The 26,667-nt window shown below is 36.0% G+C and overlaps 1 protein-coding gene across 8 annotated transcripts; it reads left to right on the forward strand.

Moving 5' to 3' along the window:
• Positions 1-449: 449 nt before the first annotated feature.
• LOC121871841 lies at positions 450-26,015 on the forward strand. 8 transcript variants are annotated; one of them, XM_042374370.1, is made up of 14 exons: positions 450-575; positions 1,086-1,151; positions 1,514-1,681; positions 2,109-2,234; positions 2,462-2,612; positions 7,108-7,284; positions 8,798-8,926; positions 12,032-12,178; positions 15,464-15,720; positions 18,874-18,913; positions 20,681-20,833; positions 21,481-21,630; positions 24,375-24,499; positions 24,935-26,015. In XM_042374370.1, exons 1-13 carry the CDS (start codon positions 496-498, stop codon positions 24,483-24,485), a joined length of 1,755 nt encoding a protein of 584 aa, XP_042230304.1. In that variant the 5' UTR covers positions 450-495; the 3' UTR covers positions 24,486-24,499; positions 24,935-26,015. The 8 variants fall into 8 exon arrangements, with proteins under 8 accessions (XP_042230304.1, XP_042230302.1, XP_042230306.1 ...); XM_042374368.1 differs by having other exon boundaries at positions 24,375-26,015; XM_042374372.1 differs by having other exon boundaries at positions 15,464-15,627; positions 24,375-26,015.
• Positions 26,016-26,667: the final 652 nt, after the last annotated feature.

A 26,667-nucleotide genomic window follows, 5' to 3' on the forward strand; every position in this document is an offset into this window, starting at 1 on the left:
ATAGACCGATGTAAATTCTTGAGAAATAGGGAATATTAGTGATGTATTTGTCTGGAAATGATTTAAATGTTTCATTTTATTTCGCCCAAATATGACGGGAGGGAACTGGGCTAAAACTATAACATATTTTGGTATGTAATATAAATTCCTAATGTGTTATTTATGTATAATTTGGGGATATTTTATACTATTTTTTTTAAACATAGAATTATAAAAATAATATATTACAGTACCAACATATGTTTTGGGAAGGGATGTAATCTTTTTTATACTATATATAATAGGATTAACATTATATTAACAACTCATTAATTAAGGATTTCATCTATAAAAATACTATTAATTACACTATTCTAATAAATAAAACTATGTTAAAGTATTTTATGACAGATGTTTATTAATGAGACCAAATAAAGATGACCCATGTGTCGCCTCAGGTGTTATGGCAGACTGGGGACACCACTGAGAGACTCCTTCATCAACACTGTTATCAAGATGGTTAAACTAACAGAAGATATGGTGGTGGCCAGGTCAAAAGGATCGGATCTATATAATGTCAGAAAACTAAATTGCTGGTAAGTATAGCGAGGAGAGACGTAAGTAGGTGTTAAATAAAGGATTAACTAGACAGGTGTAGGGTAGCTTGGTCTGAGTCATTCATTCCTCTCGAGTCTTTAGTAAACTTCATCTGTAGTTTTTTTATTTCACGTTGTTTTAAGTCTGTAATTCATAATATGGTATAATAATAGGCTGTATAATATTTATATATGTTAAGGTTAATGGGTATCCTTTCTAATGGGGTTTATTCTAATGGTAATGTAGAAAATTAAGGATGTGTTATTTATCCGGTATTTTCAGATATTTACCTTACTTTAGTTACCCAATGGATATTACTTTTGATATTTTTTTTTAGGGTGATTTTGAAACCTGGTACTGATTCCGTAGCTTATGGACGGTCCAGGAACGTAACCATTTCATAACTCGTGTACTACCTGTATGGCTTCATTATTCATGCATTTGTCTCAGTTCATTTGTGGGTAATATTTCAATAATTTGTTACGCTTGTCGCCAAATTTGTTTTTCAGGGGCAGCGAACTGTCGGACGTTTCTGTTGTCAGGAAGTTACAGAATGTTGAGGTTTTGTCTCTGAGGTGAGTATGGTACAGTTGTGTGTACTGTATTTATCTTATCATAAGAAATAAAGCGTCATAATGTTTGATAAAATAATAATAGTAATATGTACCTATAATATTTATTCAACAAAGTTATCATACAGGTTTACAATTGGATAAGCATGTTTCTAAACTATGCTGGTATACAGTTCAGCATAAATATAGACGGTGTAGGTAGACCGTGGGTTGCCTGTGTGCCGAGACAGTGCTGCAGGTAAACAGTAAGGCAACTTGACCAAGGAATGTTGTTAAAGCTGTCAGCTGCAAGATTTCTAGTATACAGTATGATAATGATTGTGTGATACTTGTTTTAACTCTAATTTTATTTTTATTTGTTTCAGCGTGAACCGCATCTGCACATTAGCCGACTTTCAGTACTGCCCCAACCTCCAAGAGTTGTACATCCGTAAAAATATTATCTCGGACATCAACGAGATTTTGTATCTGCGTCAGCTTCCCAAATTGAAGAGTCTGTGGTTGGCCGATAATCCATGTGCTGATTTTGAACAGTGAGTGTGATGATGAAAAGTTTTGGGGATTAATCCTCTTCCTTCCTATCCTAAACTAACCTAGCCTAATTTATCCTAATGTAATCTATCAACATATCCTATCCTAACTTATCCTAATCTAATATAACCTAACCTTAAGTGTCTGTTGTTGACTGATAATCCATGTGCTGAGTCTGAATAATGAGTATTATAATAAAGCTTTTGGGAATAATCCACTCCCCTCCTAACCTAACCTAACCTTCAAGCCCTGAGATTCAGACTCATGAACCTGAAGCAGCAATAGACTGATAAAACATTATGTTGTCCATAAATGCCTTGGATTTACGAGTTGTGAATCTCTTCGGGGTTCATGGTTGAGGGGGAGGGGCGAACAACAAGACTTTGGTAGCTGACTGCAGGTAACGAATTTTTGTTTCTTGGTAAACAGGTATCGTCTGACGGTGTTACGGGCCCTGCCTCACCTGCAGAAGTTGGACAATGTTGCCGTGGACTCGGAGGAGGTGCAGAAAGCTATGGTGTGTGGTGTCCCTCTTCCTTCCACGGAAGGATCACGGTATGTTCCTTTAAACGTACTGTAGTGTGATATAAACCATAAAATATATTTGAACTAGAATTTAGGTACAATGAAACCTCCATATAACGTACTTCTCTCTACTTATAATCTGTGGGATGGGTGAGGTTCACATGTGACAGACCCTCGATATAACTGATTTTCCTCTCTCCATATAGTCCATTAAATCAATGTTTCACTGTACAGTATTATTTTTTTACCCTTTTCAGCGGCGACGAGCGAGAACTGCCACGATCCAGCAGCATGGGAGAGTCCGTACGTAGCGAGTCCGGGGGCGGCAGCAGCTTGTCCGACTGTTCTCCTCCGTCCTCTGAGAGACGCTTTTCACAGACCACAACACCAACACGATCCAACCATCAGGTGGGGAGAGGATGCCATTGGCTACTGACTTTACTTTTTGGTTTATATTTACATAATCTGGATGGAACATGTATACTGTACCTGCTCCCACCTCTACCTCTCACCTTCAGTCTCTCCCTCCTCTTCCCTTTCCCACCCACTCCTGGTCTTCATTTTACTTTCCTCCTTCCCTTCCTCCCCATCACTTCTTTATTATTTGTCTAGAATATATTTTTATTTTGGTTCTTGAAATACTATACAGTACAGTGAAGCTTCTATATAATGGACTAGTGTACAGTATTTGGATATGATAGTTCCATTATACCAAGGTGTCTATTAAATGTCATACCTCCACATAACGAACTATACATATAGTTATGAAATGTCATTATATCGAGGGTCCACGGGTCCGTTGGATGTGAGACCCCCCCCCTAACAGACTATTACGTGAAGATAGAAGTCTGTTATATGGAACTTTCACTGTACAATACTATATTTTACAAGTCATGTCTTGTGTAGTTCAGAGCATGGAGAAGATGTGTTCCCTTAATATATATATATCTATGGTTATGATTTCAGGAATCTTTGTTTTTGTTTTTTTACGTAAATTTCTCGCACTGGAAAGAAATTGACATTCAGAATTATACGCATGTAATTATGAATGGCGAGGACAATGGGATACAATGCAATGGATAAAAGAGAATTTTATACGTATACTGAAGGCAAGAGGAGAGTTTTCCAATTCCCGTTTTCCTCCTGTACTAACACTGGATAGACCAACCGCCTGAACGGCTAGTATGTTGATAGTGGCGAAAATTATTTTTTAAAAAGTTAGATAGAGTCACTATGAAGCAGATACAGATTAGTTAGTACAGTATTATTATACTGTATGACCTGATATAATTTGGTCTAAAGGATACTATATATATATACAGTACTGTATATATATTGTGAACTTTAATCAAAATTTTGAGACATTTTTAAGTACCAGAATCCATTAACCTATAGCAGTCCGAGTATGAAAAAACTTAAACTTAAGGCATGTGAATTACAGCAGCACACGGTTAATTATTTGCTGGCCAACAACACACATAATTTTTCACTTCACAGATCATTGAGAACCATTTTATTCGGAAGAAGTTGCTGTACCTAAAATGTATTTATTGATATTCATAAACACACAATTTTTTTCGTAATTCAGTATAAGAAAAATTAAATCTGATCATATAGTGTTGTAATGAGTATTAGCTTCAAATTGACAACACTAGTCTATGTATTTTCAGAATAATATAGGAAAAATCGCACTGAATATCTCATCAGTTGTGTGTTATTATGTGATGGCCAAGGGATGTGAATGAGAGACAAGCATTGTACAGTACTATAGTAATGATAGATCTGTACAGTATTAATATGTTAAAATAATGAATTTACTCGGGAAAACAATTTGCCGATACCCTAAGAGATAGAGAGAGAGAGAGAGAGTCACATTTACTCGGAGAACAATTTGCCGGCACTGTAAGAGAAAGTCCTACTGATGAATTACTTCATGAGGGTACAGTCCAGTGCAGTACATATGGCAGGAAATTGTGGTATGTAACCATACAGTACAGTACAGTACTTACAAATTCTGTCATTAGGGGAAGAAAGATGGTTTTAATCGACATTATAGAAGTGATGGCTAGCTAACCCTGATTTAAAATGGTGAGTACTACCTGTATTGTGCTTACTTTTAATGTATCCTAATCTTTTATTGATTTTCCACGGGATTTTAGCATTAGAATACAGTGGTCCCTCGGTTAACGAACACAATTAATTCCAGAAGGTCGTTCGTTAACCGAAACCATTGTTTCAATGGAATTTTGGGTAATTGGTTCCAGCTCACCGAAAATTACATACAAAGTAAAAAAAATAAATGCAGTAAAGTACACTTACTTTGAGGTGTGTATGTAGAAGGCTCCTGGTTGATGATGATGATGATGGGAATTAGAAGTGGGGGTGGAGAAGGGAGAAGAGAAGGAAGTGGGGTGGAAGAGAAATCACCCCATGCTTCATGCCGTCATTTCACCCATAAAATTTTAAGTTCACTAGGTGTAATTCAAGATTATGTTCTTTAAATCAACACTGCACTGCACTATATATATTGTCAATATGTTAAATAAATTTCAGAATGACAAATAATTGTACTGTAAAAACGTAAAAATACTCTGTGTTCAAGAGACCCACAAGCAAGATGTTTCCTCCACTGAACAGAGATACAAACTGAGGCCTCGGTGGGTGAGTGAAGTGGCTGTTGGGCGCACCAAAAACTAGTTCCCTGTACTGCAATTATGTTAAATAAGTGTTAAAATGACTAAAAATTTTAATATAAAACTTGGAAAATTAATGAATAGTACAACCTTCTTGATATTTACTCAAATGGGAACGAATGTAATCCCTAGAACCGGTTTCTGTATTGGTGGACTAATCTTCCAGCTGGTGAGCAAGCCAAAGCATGTCGAAACATTTTCGTAAGAATTTCGTTAACCAAATTGAATATTCTTATGGAAGGTAATTCGTTAACCGAGGCGTTTGTTAACCGAGGGACCACTGTACAGGTATATACAGTAATTACTATGACTAATGTTACATTTCTTCATAGGTCAAAGTTATTTAAAACTTTTATCTCATCATCAGCATAATGAAGTCGCCATTGAGTACAGTGAAACCTCGATTTAACAGACTATGCAGAGAGGAAAATCCGTTAAAAAGAGGTATCACTGTATTTATGTGTTTCCAAGCCTTCACTAGAAAGGGCAAGAGGTTACACACACACACACACACACACACACACACGCGCAGGACTGACATAATCGCGATCCAGCCTGGCCATCTTTGCTGATACTACAATACAGTGTAGAAACAACAGTGAAGGGATTACGGTAATCACTAAGACAAGTCACTGGTGGGGTTGTTTATATATATATATATATACAGTATATAACCTCTGTAAGGGAGCAGTGTACAGTACAGTCACTTCTCCCCCTGAACCATGAATCCCCGAGAGATTCTGACTCATGAACCCCAAGCAGTAGACTGATAAATTATTCTGTCCGTAAATGCTCCTTGAGTTTCCCCAGACCAAGTGCATGCTCTGAATGATAGAGCTCTCCCCAGCCAAGTGGTACACAGACGTACACACAGATCCTACCTAACAAAACACACGTGCACACACACATAAAGTCGCTACCTAACCAAACACACAACCCTTGCTTAAATGCAGTAGAACCTCATGACAGTATATTTTATAAAGACAATATTTTGAACATATCATCATCTGTTACGTGAGATATGTATTTGAGGTTGTTCATCTGTTGCACCAGAGTACAAAACATAGTTCAGTGGATTAGAACACTTTTTGGTTTATTTATGTTTAATGTTCATCTGTTATATATGCATGATATCTAAAAGAGTGGCATTTGTTAAGTGATAGATAGAGGCATAATAGCATAAGCTTTTATTTGACCGTTATTAGTTGCACATTTGACAAAGCACTTAATGATATCTTATTATTTTTAGTAGTACTTAAAATTACTACTTATCAAAAACACCAGTTGAATCTAAACCGGTAAGTTGCTCACAAATACAGAATTAATTAGAATGATAAAAAAGGCTACACAAAAGTACAGTACAATATGTATTTTGACTGTGCAGTTAAATAGGCAAAAATATTCACAGTGCTACATTATTAACTATTATATATTTACAATGCATTATTATTATTTTTTTTTTTGGCTGCTGCAGCATTTCATCATCTCCTTGTTATAACTTAACTAAATTTTGTAGTTTATTTGTTATTGATCATTTTAATCATTTTCTACATGGGAAAAATTCACTAAAGTATTGCAATCTTTTAGTTCACTGTTGCTGTATCTCTTATTTGAAGAGTCTTTCCCCTAATTTGTTTTTGTTTCTATAGAATTCTTTGTTGCATGTTGGAGAGTTTTTGTTATTTATTAATCGGTTAGTTTCCTGTTTGTAACGATTTCTTTTCTCACTTCTGTTTGAGTTTTAGACCAACGGGGTTTTGGGATCTCTTTTTTTTTTTGCTTTTTCCTTTCTTCATGAGGGATGTTGTCACTCACTCACAATTGCATGTCCACAGGCTAGACATAGTTATGGCTTTTTAACCTGAGATTTACGTTACTTTCTCACATTTATGTTAGACCTTAAACTTGTGTATATCTTTAGATTACCAACATTCTTGTGCCACCAATTAATAGTTGTTTTTTCAAGCACAGAGATGCAGTGAATTAATCTTTTCTTGTTTATTGTTTTATCCTTCAATGTTTATAGCTATTTAAAGTTATATCTTGTTACGTATATAAGTGAACAAATAAAGTAAAGAAATTGTATACCAAAAACTTGTAAATTTTTTTCACTGGCCAGAAGAAATAATATACAGAATGAATCCTTTCTAAGTATATTTCACAAGTTTGGGTTTGACATGTTTTTAGATTACTGTACTGCGATGTTACAGGATGTCTATGGGCAGTCCTTGGATGATGACTATGAATACTCTCAGGCTGTCTACGAAGACGACGAGCAGCCGGTCATCACCCGACGCTCGGGCTACAACAACCATTACGTGGCCACCGACCCCGAGCGCAGAATTTCACAAATGTCCCAACATTCCAACCAAGGATCATCACCGCAGGTGTGTTTACTATATATGCATAGATTTATTTAAAGTGACCGAGATGTGACAACCGATGGGTCTGTTTCCACGTTTATTTGTTCATCGCCTTGAAGTTTTTAGTTCTGCATAGTTTTTGTTTATTTACACACGGCACGCTTGATAAAACTGTCGGACGGTTAAGTAAATTGATTTATATGCATACATTTTAACCCTTTGAGTCTTCATAGGTTAATTCATCGTCTTCAAAGGGTTAAATTTTCTGCCACTTTTTCCTTTTGTTGCTAATTAATTGCAAAACTCTCTCTTCATTTCTAGTAGTCCGTGCAACAGTTCTGAAAATAGTGATCTTACGAATTTAAACGCTTAACTATTTTGAATTTTGCATAGCCGTGTCCTCTGTAGCAGCTGTTAACTTATTTATTAATTTAAAATATCGCAGACATCCTATTATTGTCATACATTAAGTTAAAGTGACTACATAATATTAGTTGATGATATTAGAGAGACCTAGTCAGTAACTGTTGAGTGATGGTGATGATACAGTGTTGGTGGTACGGTGGTAATGTGTACACTATATCTCTCACCAATAATATGTCAAGGGTTAGAGTCGTGTTTGGCCCGGACACACTTGAGAAGACTGTGACCCTCACCACCAAACATCATCACAGGTTTCCCAGATTCCTGTTTCCTCCTGTACTAACACTGGGTAAACTCACCACCCAAAGGGCTAGTAAGCTGATAAGTGGCAGAAATTATTAAAATCAGACTACATGTATTGCTTTTTTATTATTATTTGATAAATGTTACAGTACGTGATAGTCGAATAAGTGAAACAAAGTGTGGTACCTACTAGTTTATGAGGAATTGATTGTAATTTCACGATGAGGGATCCATTATATATTAATCTTTGTGTGTAGATCACCTGTACAGTATATGGCATCCATTTGAGTGCAGTATATAGTATAAGGAACATGAACATAACCTTATTATAGAACATGGTTTGTACCGTTGAACCTCTATTTAACTGACTATTCAGAGATGACAGTCCATTACATCGACGGTTCGTTCTGTGAAACCCCAATCTAATGAATTATATGGAGAGAGAAGTCCATTACATAGAGATTTCACTGTATATACCCCTGTAAAGACAATTAACTTAGAAGTATGGCAAAGTTTTTATTTGGTGATATTCGGTATAATCCTGGTAGCATAATGTACGGTGTATAATATTTATGAAACAGACTAAGAGAGGTAACCTTTAATCATTGTGTACAGTATATCTAACAGGCTTATTTATCTAAGGTTTGGTATAAACTCTATGGGTAGCAGGTTCAAATAATGTCATCATCATCTAACACTGTGGAGGGAAAAAACAATGAAGGAATTAAATACTTGTTATGAACAACTCAGTTGGTATAGAAACTTGTTATGAGTGACTGACTGTGGGAGATGGTCAGTCAAGGTGCAACTGGTGTAGTATTGAAAGGTTTAGTAAGTTAGTAGCTATACACTGGCAGATGATACATTACAGCAACACCATTATGGAGGAGGCAGAAGAACAGCAACAAGTCAACTGAGACACCATCAGGAGTGTAACAGCTCTTCTTCTGCTGTAGACAACAGCCAGTATACTAGAAGGTTCCTCCCCACCAACTCGCAGGTGAGGGCCAATGAGGAGGCGACACCCACCTACACATATGGAGGCTTGTACAATACTTGGCTTCACAAACCATAAAATCTGGAAGAATTAGTTTTCTGTCTGTCAAGGCTGCTGCAAGAATCACCATCTCCACCTCCCTTAGCTGAAACTAATACTAAAGCCACAAATTTATTGGTTTTGTGTATGTGTGTGATGTTAAGAGCTTACTAACACATTGGTGGTGACAAAGTTGCCTTCACAAATCATGAAATCTGGGAGAATTAGTTTTCTGTCAAGACTGTTGCTACTGCTGCAAGAATCACCACCATCACCTTCAGTTAAAACTAATCCTAAACCCACGAGTTTATTAGTTTTGTGTATGCGTTTGTTGTTAAGAGCTTTCTAGCACGTTGCTGGTTACAAAGTTGCCCTCACAAACCATAAAATCTGGGAAGAATTAGTTTTCTGTCTGTAAAGGCTGCTGTTACAAGAGTTATCATTGCCACTTTTAGCTGTAACTAATACTAAACCCACAAATTTATTGGTTTTGTGTGTATATGTGATGTTTTAAAGAGTACTTAATAACAATTTAGTGGTGACATACAAGCATGTTGCACTGCAGGGTTGATTATGCATGAAGTGTAATGGGATAAAAGGGACTTGTACTGTAGGCAATTGAGTTGTGACCTATAGTCGTTTTTTGTTTTTCTAGCTGATGGTACTAGGCTAAGAGGCCTTTTCTCCCCTTCTCCGAAAGCATGAATTTGCTTGCGACTTCGGCGACAAATACTCTGTTTCAACTTTTTTCGCTCATATCTTGAAAGTTAATGTTTTCAGGCCGCTATATCTTTACATACAGTAGACCCTTGCCATTCGCAATTTTGTCGATTCGCTGTAAGCAGATGGTGGCTATGGTGGCTAGCTTGCAAGCCTTTTCCCGCAGCACGAGTCACCCCACACAGCATCTCGTGTTGTACTCTCAAAACTTTAGTGTTTCTGTGTGAAATAGCCCCTAAAAGACTGCCTAGTGTCAGTGCTAGTGATGCTAGTGGAGTGAAATGTAAAAGGCAGAAGTCAGTGATGACCCTGACAAAGAAAGTTTTATTATTAGATAAGTTAAAAGAGGGGATGAGTGCTGCCATGGCTGGTCAGTTGTTTGGTATAGGTATACAGTAGTGCACTAAGGTAGTACTGTATAAGTTGTCATTTGCGGTTTTGCCAATTTGCCCCATTTCTTGGAACCTATCCCTCCCAAATGGCAAGGGTCTATTGTACATTAAATTTGTATTAAAATGAGCCAGAGTTGGGCATCGTTAACAGTTATATATGAATTTATTTGTAATATATCAATATTAATCGAACATTATGTATATTTACACGTTTCTCAACCTTAAAAGTGAAAGATGCCATCTGTACAGTACAATACATACCTCTTGAATTTTTTCAGGTTAAAAAGAAATTATTTTGCTCAAAATCTCAGTACACTGTACAGTATAGGTCATCCTTGACATGCTGAATCAGGATCTGTGGTCGAAATGCTGAAATTTTTTTAATTAATTCTCTTAAGAGTTCTTGGAATATGAAATTTTGATAATTATCCTAATTACCAGGAGAACACTTAATTATCAGAATTTTGTCTTTTTGGCTTCAAATCTTTAATCTGCACATAGAGAAATACCTTTACTGTAGTATATTGAGATGAACTTTTCGGCCACCCAAAATTAGTGGTCAGCAGAGTTGTACGCAGTGTATAATGTTATTATTTTTTCTGTTGATGGAAATGTTTACACAGTATGATTCCATTTTATAAGCCATGTCATTAATCATACGACTGTCTTCAAGCTTCAAAATTGTTTAAAATATTTTGAACGATTCAGAGGGTCATTAACTTCCCTAAAAGTTTAAATGTGGATTGAGTTTTTTTTTACTTCTATTTAACAGATTATATATATATATATATATATATATATATATATATATATATATATATATATATATATATATATATATATATATATATATATATATATACATACATACATATACATATATGTGGGATATGTAGTCCGTTTTATCGAGGTTTGTTAAATGTGAGACCTCCATATAACTGACTAACAGTATAGTACAGTAGAGTACTACAGTCCATTATATTGAGGCTCATAAGATGTGAAACCTCAATATAATGGGTATTCCATCTGGTGCTATAAGGTTACTCTGTCTCTGTCTGTCTGCTGCCTGTCCATGTCTCTATTTGCCTGTCCTTTGGGTTTAACATCAACTCTCATTAGACAAACCAAGAAATATATTTTTTCTTCTTCAAAGTTGGTGGTTCAGGAGGAGAGGCGAATGGACTTTAGTACTGGTTGACATGCGGAGTTTCTCTGTTGCTTTGGTACACCACTCCATCCTGCCTGTTTGCTTTTCCCTTATACTGTATATATATATATATATATATATATATATCACTCGAACTTCAACATACAATCAACACCTCACTAGCCAGGACTCAAACTTTTGACCTCTGCGTGTAACCAGGAAGGTGGTAGCGATTCCTGGTCACACACAGAGGTCGAGGGTTTGAGTCCTGGCAAGTGAGGACTCATGATTATATATACAGTATATATTTATTTATTTATTGGGAGTGAGGTTTCCTATTATTTGTACAGTCAGTCAAAAACTATCCTTACAAAATTGTGTTAAGAGTTTAGACAATATGACATAACTGATGAAGAAGGATTTTGACAACCCGACTGAAACAACAGGAGTCGTGGCGTTCATTCTGAAATTCATCGAGCTCCCCTCCCCAAGTACAGATAGTATTTTGGTTGACTGTACTGTACATAGTTTAGGATTAATATTTCTGAAGAGCTGTGGTGCTTGTTGTGTGTACAGTGCATAGTCTGTACAGTCCACCCTGTACATTTCCGATTTGGTTGTGTGAATAAAAGTCTGAGGTAGTGTACTGGAAAACTCTCATTGGGAAAAATGTACGGTACAGTAGCGCTGCCACAATGCTTTATGTTACTGTATGAAGGTACAGTACTATATTTGTTTATCAATATACTGTATGTAGGGTTTTCTTTAATATCTTTTGATTAGTTACCAAAGAGTGATGTAAATGAACAGGCTTCAAGTGGATATCACAGTGGCAGCAGCAACAACAGTAACACCACCAATGGTCTTTACTACCGAGCAGATCCATCATCAGCGGCAGACTCCCACCACGCAGCAGAGAGACTGCGTCGGGATTCCTACGCCTCCTCCACCACACAGGTCGGACACCCTTACCACTACTACAACTACTAACTCCTCTACGGAGACACCACCACTGCCACAGCGTTCATGGTGCTTTCTTGGTGCTGCTACTGGTGCTACTGCTGCTGCATTACGTCTTCCACTAAAACAACAGTCTGAGGTCGTCTCTACTCTATCAAGCTTATTAACTTTTCATTCTTTGAGCTTTGTGTGCAACTAACCTTATTTTTATTGTTTTTCTACACTCTTCACCCGCTGGATAATCGAGTAAATATTTTACCAGGAATATTGTTGAAGAAATAGTTATATTTAGTGTGTGCGAGTGTCGGAAATATACAATATGGCCATTTTTTTAAGTGTTATAAGAAAACTTATAATATAAAGTGAATTGAAAAAGCATTCTAGGTCATGTACTTTTCTTTCTTTTTTGTCTTAATTAGCACTCACAACTCTTGTATTTAAGTCATTTGTCTATTAATGGCTTTTATCAGCATACCAGCATAGTTCTTATACAGACAGTCCCCACGTTATGAACACCCACACTTAAGGATGCCCGCAATTACGAACACCCAACTTACAAACGCTCGCACTTACGAACGTGATCCCAGTACAGTATTGTATAATCATCACTAAAACCTTATACTGTACTTTCATTTAATCTTTTTTTATTATGTATGAGATATTGTTATTTAGTATGGAGGGCAGGGTTGTGTTTTAACCTAACATAACTTATGGAATTAACACTGCTGACATTACAAACAGATTGAGACTCACGAACAGGGTCCTCCAGAAACATAACTCAGGGACTGTCTTGTATAACCCTTTAGGTATTGAGACATTTTCCTGCTTAAGTTTTTTTTTAACTTAAAATCTAGAGATCGTACAGATTACTACTGTACTTAATGAATGCTTTATTATTCCTATCCTAACCTAACCGTATATAAGAATTTGCATGTTTTTTGTCGTTGGACACGTGAACCTAAAACATATACAGTGGTCCCTCGGTTAACGAGCAAAATCCGTTCTAGAAGGTTGCTCGTTAACCGAAACCATTTTTCAATGGGTTTTTGGGTAATTGGTTCCAGCTCACCGAAAATTGCCTAAATTCAACAAAAAAGGTAGAAAAGTACACTTACTTTGAGGTGTGTATGTAGAAGGCTCCTTGATGATGATGATGGGAATTAGAATGGGGGTGGAGGAGAAGGGAGAAGAGAAGGCATTGGGGTGGAAGAGAACTCACCCCATGGTTCCATCTCACCCATAAAATTTTAGTTCTCTTGGTGTAATTCAAGATTATTTTCTTTAAATCAACATTGCACTGCATTATATATTGTCAATATGTAAAATAAATTTCAAAATGACCAATAATTTGCTTGCAGAGACAGAGAAAAGCGTTAAGTTGAAGAGAGTCTCAAGCAAGATGTTACCTCCACTGAAAAGAGAGAGAGACTGACGCCTGTTTGGTGTGTTCACAGGCTGGATGGCGCGCATGAAACTAGTTTCCTTACCTTCAATTATGTTCAATAATTGTTAAAATGACTAAAAAAATTTAATATTAAACTTTTAAAATTATTGAATAGTATAAACTTCTTGATATTTACTAAAATGGTAAGGAATATAAGCCCTAGAACCAATTACTGTATTGGCAGACTAATACTACAGCTGGTGGACCGCCAAATGCAAGCAAAAACATGTTGAGGTCGGCTCGTAAGAAACTCGTTAATCGAGGGATTGCTCGTTAACCGAAGTTAAGAATCTTATGGAAGGTAACTCGTTAACCGAGTGACCACTGTATCGACTTCCAATTACTGTACTGTACTGTAAGATATTGACTTGAGTGATGTGGGAAAAGTGTAAAATGCCACCGTTGGGATATAAGATTAAAGAACAGTTGCAGATAGGTGTTAAAAAAGCCGTTTTTTTCTAGAAACTAGTTTTTGTTATATGACCCAGAATGTGACGCTTAGCTTTAACCTAGGTATGTTAATGCCTAGCAATAATTCGCCAGGCCAACATGCAGGCAATTAAAACATCTAATAATTACTTAATAAGTAATATTAGGACACATCGCTACCTGACATTTAATTGCAATTGTCGAAACCCCTCCCTCACCCCCCATCGCATGCACTGCCACCTTCATCTCTTGCCTTATAAGTAGTACAGTACCCTGATTCCATGGGAATTTAAGGTAATTGGGGCTCTGAGGCAATTGCATTAGCCCTAATTTATAAAAATTATCACACAATTATGTTTTTGTTTTTGCCACGATTCGCATCTTAGTTCTACGAAAAAAAATATTTTTAAGTGGAAATGTGTTGTGATGTTTGATGCAGTACAGAGACCAAGCATGACAACAAATTATTAGTGTCTTTAGGTTAATGTCACCAGATGTCTCCTTGGGGGTACAGTATCATGGATCTTTGGTTGTTTGATTGTGGTAATTACATCCCTGGCGACGCAACAGCTTAGGTTATATGTCACCTACTTAAAATAAAGACTTAAAAAGACTATAATCAAATAATGGAAGGTAAAAACAAAAGTAACAAATAACAGAACTTTTGTAAAACAAAAAAATAAATTAGACGCTAATAGATAAAACTCAAAGCTTGTTGAAAAGGCCGGCTTTGGGAACCAGGGCTAGCAAAAATAGGCAAAAAGTTTGAGGATATATGTCAGGGGTCCAGGAGTTGGCTTGACTTAATATTTTTTAGGCCTATATACATACATACATACACTGTACTTACACACACACACACACACACTAGATATATCCCTTTAACAGAGGTAGGTAGATCCTCCTGGCCCTATATGCTGCACACAGTATACTGCTATGGATGGCAAGTGGGTGTCTGACTCCTGTGTGTAATGTGTGTGCAATGTTACCAATGATAATTAATATTGTATTGAATTATTATGCTGGACAGTGAAACCTCTATATAACGGACTATATGGAGAGGCAAGTCCATTATATAGAGGGTCCCGTTAGATGCGAAAACCTCTCTACCAATCTTTAGCTCTTCAGTCTTTCTACATGACTTATACTGCAGGATCAGACCGTCTTCATTTTAGTCTTTCTGCAATTCTTGTTTGTATGTGGGTCTGGGTGTGGCTATGGGAAGGAGAGGAGGTACAGTTTCTTCCTATATAACAGCCAGCAACTTTACTGTACAGAAATTGTTTAATTTTTATTATTATTAATTGACCTCATTGATACAGTATCTCTTAGTCTACATATAATTTTAGATCATTTGACTAACAATTACATTATTAAATTTTTTCTTCTTTTTTTCTTTGATGTTTCAGAGCCCCTCTCGTCGGAGCAGTCAAGTGGTCACCGAGGCGGACCCTTCGGCAGACACCCGCGGGTATATACGCTCTCCCGAATCATCATCATGCACTCACAATGTCGATTACGAGTACGACTCACGCAATGCTAACTACCTGAGCCGGGATGACACGGCGCCCAGGTATACCAACGGCACTAACAGCTCCTCCCCCCTCACCCCACCAGATAACAATGACAGCAATGCCACTAACAACAACCCACTCTGTCCCCTTCAGTGAGTACACGCAGGAAAGTGCATGATGACTGAACTGGCTCGGAGATGTGCACACACACACACCTCACCCCACTACAGAAGTGCATGGCATCAGTGACTGCATGAACATTGGGGGCATATTACGAGCCCTACTAGTACCTGTTCTACGACTGTTATTATATGTGTTTTGCTTAAGGGATTATGTAGTTGTGTTTCTTATTATTTTTACGACTATTGGATGGAACGGTTGGACCATAAGTATGTTGATCCAGCTTCTATGTTTTAAGATGTACAGTCACCCACGAAAGTCCTGTCGCCTCTCCTCCTGAACCACGAACCCCAAGATTCAGACTCATCAACTTGTAGCATTAGACTCAGGTGTATTATTCTGTCCCCAAATGCTTCAGATTCATAAGTCTGAATCTCGAGGTTCATGGTTCAGGAGGAGAAGCGACAGGACTCTTGTGGGTGACTGTACAGTAATCCCTCGCTAATATTCGAGGTTTACCACAAACACATCCTGAACTTTTAACAGATGGAACTTTTTCGCAGTTTACGACGATTGTGCTAGCATTGTTGTGGTGCTTGTTATTGATGTTAATATAGATTCCTCTGTTTGGTTAAGAATATTCAGTACTCCATTGTGAATGAGTCATGTAGTAAGTATATAGTCAATGCAAGTTAGTCCATTAGTGTTTGTTAGCGAAATCTCTATTTAATGGATTACTTAGAGAGAAAATTCCATTATATCGAAGGTTTCTTAGGTATGAAACCCGTCATCTAGCAAACTATATAGAAATAAAAGTCGGTTATATCGATGTTCCATTAGATGTGAAGCCTTTCATCTAACAGAGAGAAGTTAGTTATAATATATGGAGGTCTCACAGGGTTGAAGATTTTGGACTTTGGTGTCTGGGCTGAGTTTGATTCAGCAGAGAGAGAGGAGAAGTCATCATCATTCTCCTTTTAACCGTTTGTCCTTCAGTGATCCTATGCAAGTGTTGAATTGATTCTTTTTTTCTATGATCTGTCCCAAGTTGTTCTTTAAGTGTACGTTTGTTTTTCAGTGGTGGATCAATCAGCCCGTGTGTGTGTGTGTGTGTGTGTCTTTGTGATTGACTCAAACTGTCACAAGCCAATAGATGGCTACACACACACACACACATACACACAATGTCTCTGAGTCAGTTTAGTCCCACTGATCAGCCTGTTTTTTAAATCCTGCGTGAATTTTTAGAATGTCGGTGGATTATTAGTTTTTTCCTCCAGATTTTCAGCAATAAGACTGCAGTGCCCCCCAGTCATGTTGCCTCAATATATGTACAGTCAGAAAAAGTAATTGCTACCACCCCCCCACGGGAAGTGAAGGCCTGCCCCCTCCTCCAGTCTAAACATTGCTGGGTAGTTTTGGAACTCTTGTGGCTGGTGATGTTTGCATTGTGTCAATATTGACCTTCACTGGCTGTGGCTCCAGCTACTGGGGGAATAATAGTATCAATTACTGGTTCTGTACGTAAAATCCCATCTAGTGTCCGTGGGCTACTGAAGCCATTACTCTTATTTTGGTGGTTATATTTTTCAAAAACACTTCATTTACTATTCGAGGACTTTAGACGATTATAATTATTTAAGGATGTGCGATAGACAGGGACGTAAAAATCAGTAGGAATAAACTCTGATCTCTGTGAAGAATATTAATGATATCATTTTAGGTTAGTTTTGTGTAGGTAAGATTAAGTTAAACTTTATTCCTACTGATTTTTAGGTTCCTGTTTATTGCACATCCTAAAATTTAGTACTGTAATTATTTAGGTTAAGTTAGGCAAAATTAGGTTAGGTTAAACTTTATTCCTACTGATATTTAGATACAGTTGCCTCCACATGGACATACTGTGGCCTGGGAGTATGTGAGGGCTGAGGCACAAGATGTGGCAACACAATGCTGTAGTCATGTGTATGAAACCATGGACTACCCTGATTCCTGGGTCCTGTACTTCAGTCCTAGTAACTTGGTCGTGGCTACACAATATTGCTGCATAACATAAAAAAATACAGTACAGCATCCATGTGATAAGTGTTCTTCAGCATTATTATGTGGCCATCCAAACAGGAGAATTTCACTGTTTCACGCCCATTTGTTCAGCTGTGACTATGACGCTGCATTGCCACATCTTGTAGCCAAGCCCTCACACACTCCCAGAGGCAACTGTGCCTGTATAGTATTGCACGTCCTAAAATAAAGTAGTAATCATTTAGGATTCTTGAATAATAAAAACAATAAAAAAGGTCCCTGTATAATGCTACTGTACTACAGTATAACCTTTATAAACTAGATATAATCATCATATAGTGTTTTTATAGAGATTATAAATACTGTATATATTTGTCATAATACTTCACACAAACTCTCATTTTAATTCATCTGAAAATGTTTCATTCTGGTTATACTGTACGTATATATAATTAAATTAATATCTTTTAACAGTGGGATTAAATATACACGCTGATTCCTCTCTTCTACAATACTACTAATGTGATATCGTCGAAGTCTGAATTAATCATACAAATTAACCGTCGAGTTGTCGCAATACAGTATATTTAAATTACTGTGCTAAAGTTTACCTCACAAGAGAAAAACATTACCTTAGATGTATATTTAAAAGATCAGACGATACTTGTTGATTTTATGAATTTTTTTGTAATATCCTGTACTGTACAAAATATAATATGCATGAGAGTACAACAGTACAGTACTCTTATGAAGATACAGTAGATTGTTTTTGAAATCATGAAAATATCAAAGAATTACCTTACAAAAACTTGTCTTAAAGATCATATACTATTGATTTTATGAATTTTTTTGTAACATTATGTATGTAATATTCATGAAGATACAGCAGTTACTGTATTACTATTTTTGAAGTTAGATCTATTTTATAAATCATAAAAAATTTGGCATTACAGTATCTTAGAAATATGTCCAAAAAGATCACATAATATTAGTTGAATTTATGAATTATTTGGTAACATGAGGTAGATATTTTTTACAAATTATAAAATTTCTGTCAGTATTTTTAGAGTTGTACTGTTATAGAGGTGATTGTCTTATATGATAACTTATTATACTTATCTCTCTCTCTCTCTCTCTCTCTCCTGATCACCTTGTACCTGTAGCCGTCGAGCAGCTCAGGAACGCGACCAAAGATGGGTACAAGTAAGTCATCGATATTTTTATCATAGGTTATGGTTAAGTTAGGTTAAATTAGGATTGATTAAGTTAGGTTAGGTTAGGCTAGACTAGATTAGGATAGATTAAGTTAGGTTTGGTTAGATTAATATAGATTAATTTAGGTAAGGTTAATTATTAGGTGAAATTGATATTGAAACAGTTTATTTAGCCAGAAAAATGCAGATACAGAGTAGATAATAAGAACAATATTGACAAGGCTGAGTCAAGTGAGAGCACAGAATCCTCTTGGTGGCACCTAATATATATACTGTATCAAGGAATTATTATATAACATTTAGTATATATCATCTGGAGTACTACATGTAAGGTGTTGGTAAATACAGTATTGGAATGTCCCCTTTGGTTTAAATTTAATTTAAGGCATCTTAAGGCAGTCAAACAGAGGTGTGGTAAAAGTCAGTTATCAACCTTGTCATCTCTGCTCTGCTGTAGTCCAGTGTTTTGTTCACTTTAGGTTAAATGATACTTTAGGTAACACTCACAATGGCAGACAAAATATTTATCCTGAACACTTCACTACACTACTTGTAAGTGAAAGATGGTTTGGTAGAGCGAGACTTCTACAGCAGACCCTTGCCATTCGCGGGTTTGCAATTCGCGATTTTGACGATTCATGGTAAGCAGATGGTGGCTATGGTGGCTAGCTTGCAAGCCTTTTCCCGCAGCAAGAGTCACCCCATGCAGCATCTCGTGTTGTACTCTCAAAACTTTAGTGTTTCTGTGTGAAATAGCCCCTAAAAGACTGCTTAGTGCCAGTGCTAGTGATGCTAGTGGAGTGAAATGTAAAAGGCAGAAGTCAGTGATGACCCTGACAAAGAAAGTTTTATTATTAGATAAGTTAAAAGAGGGGATGAGTGCTGCCATGGCTGGTCAATTGTTTGGTATAGGTATACAGTAGTGCACTAAGGTAGTACTGTATAAGTTGTCATTTGCGGTTTTGCCAATTTGCCCCATTTCTTGGAACCTATCCCTCCCAAATGGCAAGGGTCTACTGTATTTCACAAACTATTTGGAAGAGTGTACAGTAGTTCATTATATTGAGGTTCTTCAGATATGAAACCTCCACCATATAACACTTGTGGGAGAGTGCGGTCTATTATATCAAAGTTCGTTCATTGTGAAATCTCCACCATACAGTATGAGGTCAGGCATACTTTGTACGTCAAATGAAATTTTTTGAAAGTGAAAACTAACTTGATTATATAGTAAAGATACAGTAGTCTATATTCTCAAGAAAATGTACATGAAGGTGATTTAAAGGTTATTGGCACAGCATAATTAACTTTTTAAATATTCTAAATACAGTATCTTTGATTATTTCTAAGGTCATTAATTAACACCAATTACTCATTTTTTTTTCAACCCAGATCCTTGATCAACATGTAAAGTAGGGCAGTACCTTTGTATGAAATTTGAACAAAATCCATGTTATGACCCCAAGTGCCGAAACACAAGGTACAGTATAACAATGTTTGGGAGAGTATGGTTCATTATATCGAGGTCAGCTAGGTGTAAAACCTCTATTTAACAGATTGTATGGTAAGGAAGGTGCACTTTACCGAGGGTCCATTAGATGTGTAACCTCCATCTAATGGATTATACAGTATAGTATAGAGGGAGAAGTCACGTTAGTTGGAAGTTTCACCGTATGTTTACTTATATAGAAATCGTATATGTACTGTACTGTACTGTACTGTACTGTACTGTACTGTACTGTATATATTTTTTCAGGGTGAGCCTGAGGAGAGAGAACGTGCTTACAGCCGCGGGGATGGCTACGGGTACGCCTCGTCGCCGTACGAAGTCCAGCAGAGTCCGGGAAGCAATGAACATCGCACACCCTCCCAGGATCCTCGATACGCTCAACAATTTAACAGTAGCAGAGTAAGCAACGAACGCGCTACTGTATGCCCATTAAAAAATTAGTCCTGCATTTGTTTCTACGTTTTCATCGTAGGTTTGCAACAATGGTCAAATGCATTTATATATATATATATATATATATACAGTATATATATATAATTTTTTTTTTAGTATATGGAATGAAAAATGTAATGGGTAATTGTTTAATCAGTATAGATAAGTTCACAGCAAAATAAACGACGAACTATCACCATTGGGGGTTTAGTCGTGCGTTTGTTTCAAAGGTTGTTTTTTAGGTTTGCAGCTATGGTTATAATGGGTAATTTTTTAAACAGTATAGTACATAGATCTATAATATGTATAGAAGTATGTGGTGAGAGAGAGAGAGAGCAGTAAACACATTAGGTTGATGGAGATAAACACAAAAGCTAATTTACTTATCTAATTTATAGTGAAATCTCTATTTAACGGACTAATGTATATATAGAAAGGAAAGTCCATTATACCGAGAGTTCGTGAAGCCTCCATATATGAGAATACAGTCCATTATATTGAGATTCATTATATATTAAACCTCCATATAACAGACTAGTCCCATAAGATCGATGTCTGTTAAATGGAAGTTTTACTGTATTGATTATATTTCATCATCCATGTTTTTTTTATAGAGTGATAGCACCAGGGTCGTACAACAGCTGCAGCAACACTATGATAATGCCTACCGTCGAGCAGAGCAGCAGATAGACACCGCATCCCGAGCCGTGGCCTCCGAACGCTCCTCTCCTACCAAGCCTTACCCTGCCAGGCCCAAGACACGAGTAAGATCACCTGACCTGACCTAACGTACCTAGCCTGACCTGACCTAACATTTTTTTTGTCGTGGTTAGTGTAATACTTAGAATACAGTATAGTATATGAGATGGGATCAAATTATTATACTGTACATCTATATCAACTACTGTGCTTCACTTAAACAAAATAAAGTAGCTGTGTTTTGTTTGCAATTGATTTTTCGGTAATACAGTAAAGCCTCGAATAACGACGTTAATGTGTCCTCCAATATTGCAGTGTAAGATGAATCGTCTTATCGCGAATCATTAATTACCATTAAATTAAAGCAATAATAATGAGATGCTTTCCCAAGTGTGACCTTTTCATATCTTTTGTGTGGCTTTTTACCCTTTTTTCCCCCAAAAACAATAAAATTAATGAAAATTGCAAACTATATTCTTTAAATAATGTTTCTCAATGCACCTTATACAATATAAATTAATAATAATATGGTCACACAAGTGGAGATGGGACGTCATTGTTTTAGTTTGTGTTTACAGCCGGGAGTCCGGGACGATAGCTCTACACGGGAAAATGAAGAAAATAAGACCCTGGTTGTCCCTCTAGTAAAATTAATTAATAAAAATGAATATATATGTTTTAACTAATGTTATTTAATGTTAATAAATGGAACAATAGAAGTAACTAATCACTAGTGGCAAAGAAAAAAAAAAGAGATAGATTGGGATTGCCAACATATAGTACGTGCCATTTAAGGATATCGCGTCATTTATCTTTTTAAGAATATGTACAAAAGATTCATTATTATTTATTACTGAATATGTATTTGATTGAATTAATCTTTACATATGCGAAATGAACAATACAATCATTAATAATGCGTACAATATTAAAACACACAAGAGGATAAGAGACAGCATTGTTGTCAGTGTTTACACCCATAATGTCGGTTATCCACCTGAAACTGAAGAAAATCAGACCCTGGTTGTTGTTGTAGTAAAATTAATGTAAAAAATATGTATGTTTTAATTAATGTTATTTAATGTACAGTAGAAGTAACCACTGATATTAAAGAAAAAAAGACGAGACTGATAGTGGAACGCCAATGTATACGTGTGCACTCAAGGAAACATAGTCATTTATCTTAAGAATATGTACAAAAGATTCATTATTGTTTATTACCGAATATGCATTTGATCGAATTAATGTTTATATATGTGAAATGAACAATGCAATTCATTAATGAAAATACGTAGAATATTAAAACACACACAAGAAGACAAAACGGCATTGTTTTCGAGAGTGACGGTGGTTCTACATAAGAAACTGAGGAAAATAAGACCCTGGTTGTAGCTGTAGTGAACTTAATTTAAAAAAAATTGAATATCTGTTTGTATGTTTTAAGTAATGTTACTTAATGTTAATAAATGGAACACTGGAAGTAGCTACCCACTAATGGTAAAGAAATAAAGGGAGACAATTGGGAACGCCAAAGTATGAACAGTTAGTGCGTACATATCGTCATATCTCTACATATACTGTTCATATACTGTATGCTTTAAATAATATTTACGAATTTAAAACAAAAATTCTACTCGCCAATGGTGGTAAAGTCTAAAACATAAGGACACCCAATGAATATTGTGCGAGTTTTTACTCAGATGAAAAAGTCATCAGGTTCAACTCTGGCTGAAGCTGTAGTCTTCCATAAAGCTGTTGCTGAAACTGTTACTGAACCTGTAGTCGATGTTGAAGCTGCTTCTGATGCTGAATTTGATGGTGTAGCTAAAGTTGATGGTTTAGGCCTTCGAATAATAAAGCTGTTGAAAGAACCTTGCACAGCTGCTTTCTTTTCTCATTGTTCATCTTTATGTAGAGGTCATTTGCGTTTATTTAAATTTATTGCTTTGTTCTGTTAATGGATCCGCTTCAGAAAATATGTTCATTGCTTGCTCCATATAATATCCACAGACCTCTAACCGTTTTCATATCGTTTTAACACATCTAGTTTCTCGGCTAAGCTTATACACTCTCTATTAACTTTTGAAACAACACAACCATCACTTGCTCTCTTGTTCATGGTGAATAGAGATGCAAAAATGCTGTAAGAAACCTGAGAAAGTTTTCTCCTGTTCCTGTTCCAAATGCGTGAAAACAAAAGGCTCGCCAAGCTCCGACTGTTGTTTACCACTCATTGGCAAGGCAGCTTCTTTGCACAAGGTGCTCGCAATTTTTTTTTTTATAATACATATCGGGATTTAGTTATTATTTATATGAAAATGTAATTTTATTTTGTTTTTAATATATTTTGGTCGTGAATACGAATGAAATAAAGACGTAAATTGAATTGGGTCCTAAATTAACTAGGGTTTTAAATATGAAAAGTTGTTGGTCGAACTGTTGTTATCGGAGGTTTTACTGTATTGTATTATACGTACAAACGAATACAGCTAAACCATCATATAATGGACTTCCCTCCCCATGTAATAATAATCTGTTAGGTGGGGTGTGTTACATCAAACAAACCCTTGATTTAATGGATTTTCATATCTAGATACTGTAGTACTGTAGTTTGTCAGATGAAGGCTTCACATCTAAGGGATTCTTGACAGCGGATTTTCATTTCTCTGCAGTTTGATAGATGGAGGTTTCACATTCAATAAACTCTCGGTATAATGGACTTTCCAATGCAAATAGTCCATTAAATAGAGGTTTTAATAAATAAATTAAGTACTACAATACGTATGTCTAAAAAAAAAAAAAATTCCAGAATGCAAATTTGTTGTCTGCTGTGCTGTGTCTGATCAAGGAACTGGATTACACGAGCCTCGAGGTTGTGGAGATGGCCGCCAGGTGTCGTATGGAGGAGTTGGACGATTAGATAAAACAAAACCAGTGAGTGCCAAGATTATTATTATCGTTGTCATTGCTTCATATTGACCAACAACGAGGGTTAATATTTTATACTGGGCAGCTAGTGGCATGGCAATGAAAGATTTATCCTACATGATTGAGTTGAGTTATTTGATATATCTTCACTATTAAGCTAAATCAGTGATGAAAGGAAATGTATTGATGTCATTTTACAAAACATGATACTAATTATTAGGGCAAAGCTAGCCATTTCTCTGTTAAATATTCAGCCATGCTTGATTAGGTATTTTTTCTCCCCAAGTTTGGGATATTTTATCTTTTATGGAATCATCTTTGTTTTAAAAGAATTTGTTTATGGACATCTCTTGTATTACAGTACTTAGGATTTAGTGATAATTTAATATATATTCTTGATACAGTGTTGGTGAGAATACTGTATAGTATATATATTCACAGATGCAGTGTCGACGAGAATGACTCTTTCATCATTTGTCCAAAGTTTATTAATTTTGAACATGGCATTGTAACATTGGTGGAGTTGAAACATTTCCAAAGTGTGAGATTCTCAGTGAACTGGAAGAATATGATGATGATGGTGATCAACATCCTCACCACCACCATCATCATCACTCCAGCGCTGTAAAACACACACATGAGAGATTAATAATTATGCTTTAACGATTCTCCTGAAGCTTTAATTTACAACGTTGCTTGATATCTCAATAGCTAACGTCTTTTAAGTAAGATTTTTTTTTTTTAGGTTTTTAAGTTTTAAGTCGTCTCAAAATGTTATTAATGAGAAATATCCATCCAGTACAACTATCATTTATATACTTAAATGGTTCTGTTTTTAGTGTTTTCCAGCGGTTGTTAAAGTTTGTATACACACGTCCTTACAAACAATACTGCGAATAAGGTCTATACAATTTTTTTAGTGTGCCAAAATTTACTTACAGAATCTCAAAAAAATAAAGAAAGACTATATGAAAAATAAATTACATGGAATGGCATGTACTGTTTCCTGTATATTGGTGATGCAGTACAGTGAACCTCTATATAACGGACTTGTCTCTCCATATAATCTGTTAGATGGGGTTCCAAAATCTAATGAACCCTTGATATAACGGACTTTCCTCTCCATATAGTCCGTTAAATATAGGTTTCACTGTGCTGTTTTTGTTAGTTAGTGAACCTGAGAGCATAATGGCAGGAGTGGTTGTTTTGGGGTCAAGTTTCTGTACGTGTAGCTTAACTTTCTTTTAATAAGGATAAGGAAATCTTGTTTTTCAATCGTGGTCACAAATCCATCTTATTCAAGGTTTGAGACTTATATATAGTTACTCTTTTGTGTTGACGTAACATAATGAAGAAAAGGTTTTGTTTTTATATAGATGTAATGAAAATAGTCGCTCGGCAGGTTTCGAGAGTATAGTACAGTACTGTGTATCTTTTGTTTTTTATATGGATGCAGATTTTTTTCTCTGTTTTTTTAAATTTATAAAGTTGTCTACATATGTTTTAAAAAGGATTTGGGTCAGATAGTGTTTTATTTTATAAATACAAACTTTCTTTCCCTGCTTTTATGAATATGAAGTCTGCATATGTTTTTAGAAAGGATTTATGCCAGATTGTATTTATTTTTTTTTTATGAATTCCAGAGTTTCTAGGAGTAATGACTGAATTATTATCAAAGTGTTGAGAATGTTGGTGTGTAGGAGGAAGAATATTGTATTGTGAGAGAATGAAGTACAGTGAAACCTCCTTATAATGGACCTCTCTCTCTCCATGTAATCTATTAGATGAGGGTTTCATATCTAATGGACCCTCAATATAGTAGTGGACTTTCCACCTCTGTATAGTTCATTAGATGGGGTTTTTAAATATAATGAACCCTCGATATAACTGACCTCCCTCTCTATAATCTGTGAGATGGGGGGGGGGGGGTTTGCTTCTAACAGACCCTCAATATAACAGACTTCTCATTATAGTCCATTAAATAGAGGTTTCACTGTAGCCAGACAACAATATTTGGCTGTTAATATGTTGTATGGAGTTGGTCAGTCACCACAACCCGCACTACCATTTTACTCATATGTTTCCATTGGCGTGATATTATTCTGTGCAATATGGACGAATGTCGTTTAATTTGGTTGTTTATTATAGAATGACATTGATAGGTAATGAAAAGA

Source organism: Homarus americanus, unplaced genomic scaffold, assembly GCF_018991925.1.
Source record: "Homarus americanus isolate GMGI-L3 unplaced genomic scaffold, GMGI_Hamer_2.0 scaffold39675, whole genome shotgun sequence".
Lineage (NCBI taxonomy): Eukaryota > Metazoa > Arthropoda > Malacostraca > Decapoda > Nephropidae > Homarus > Homarus americanus.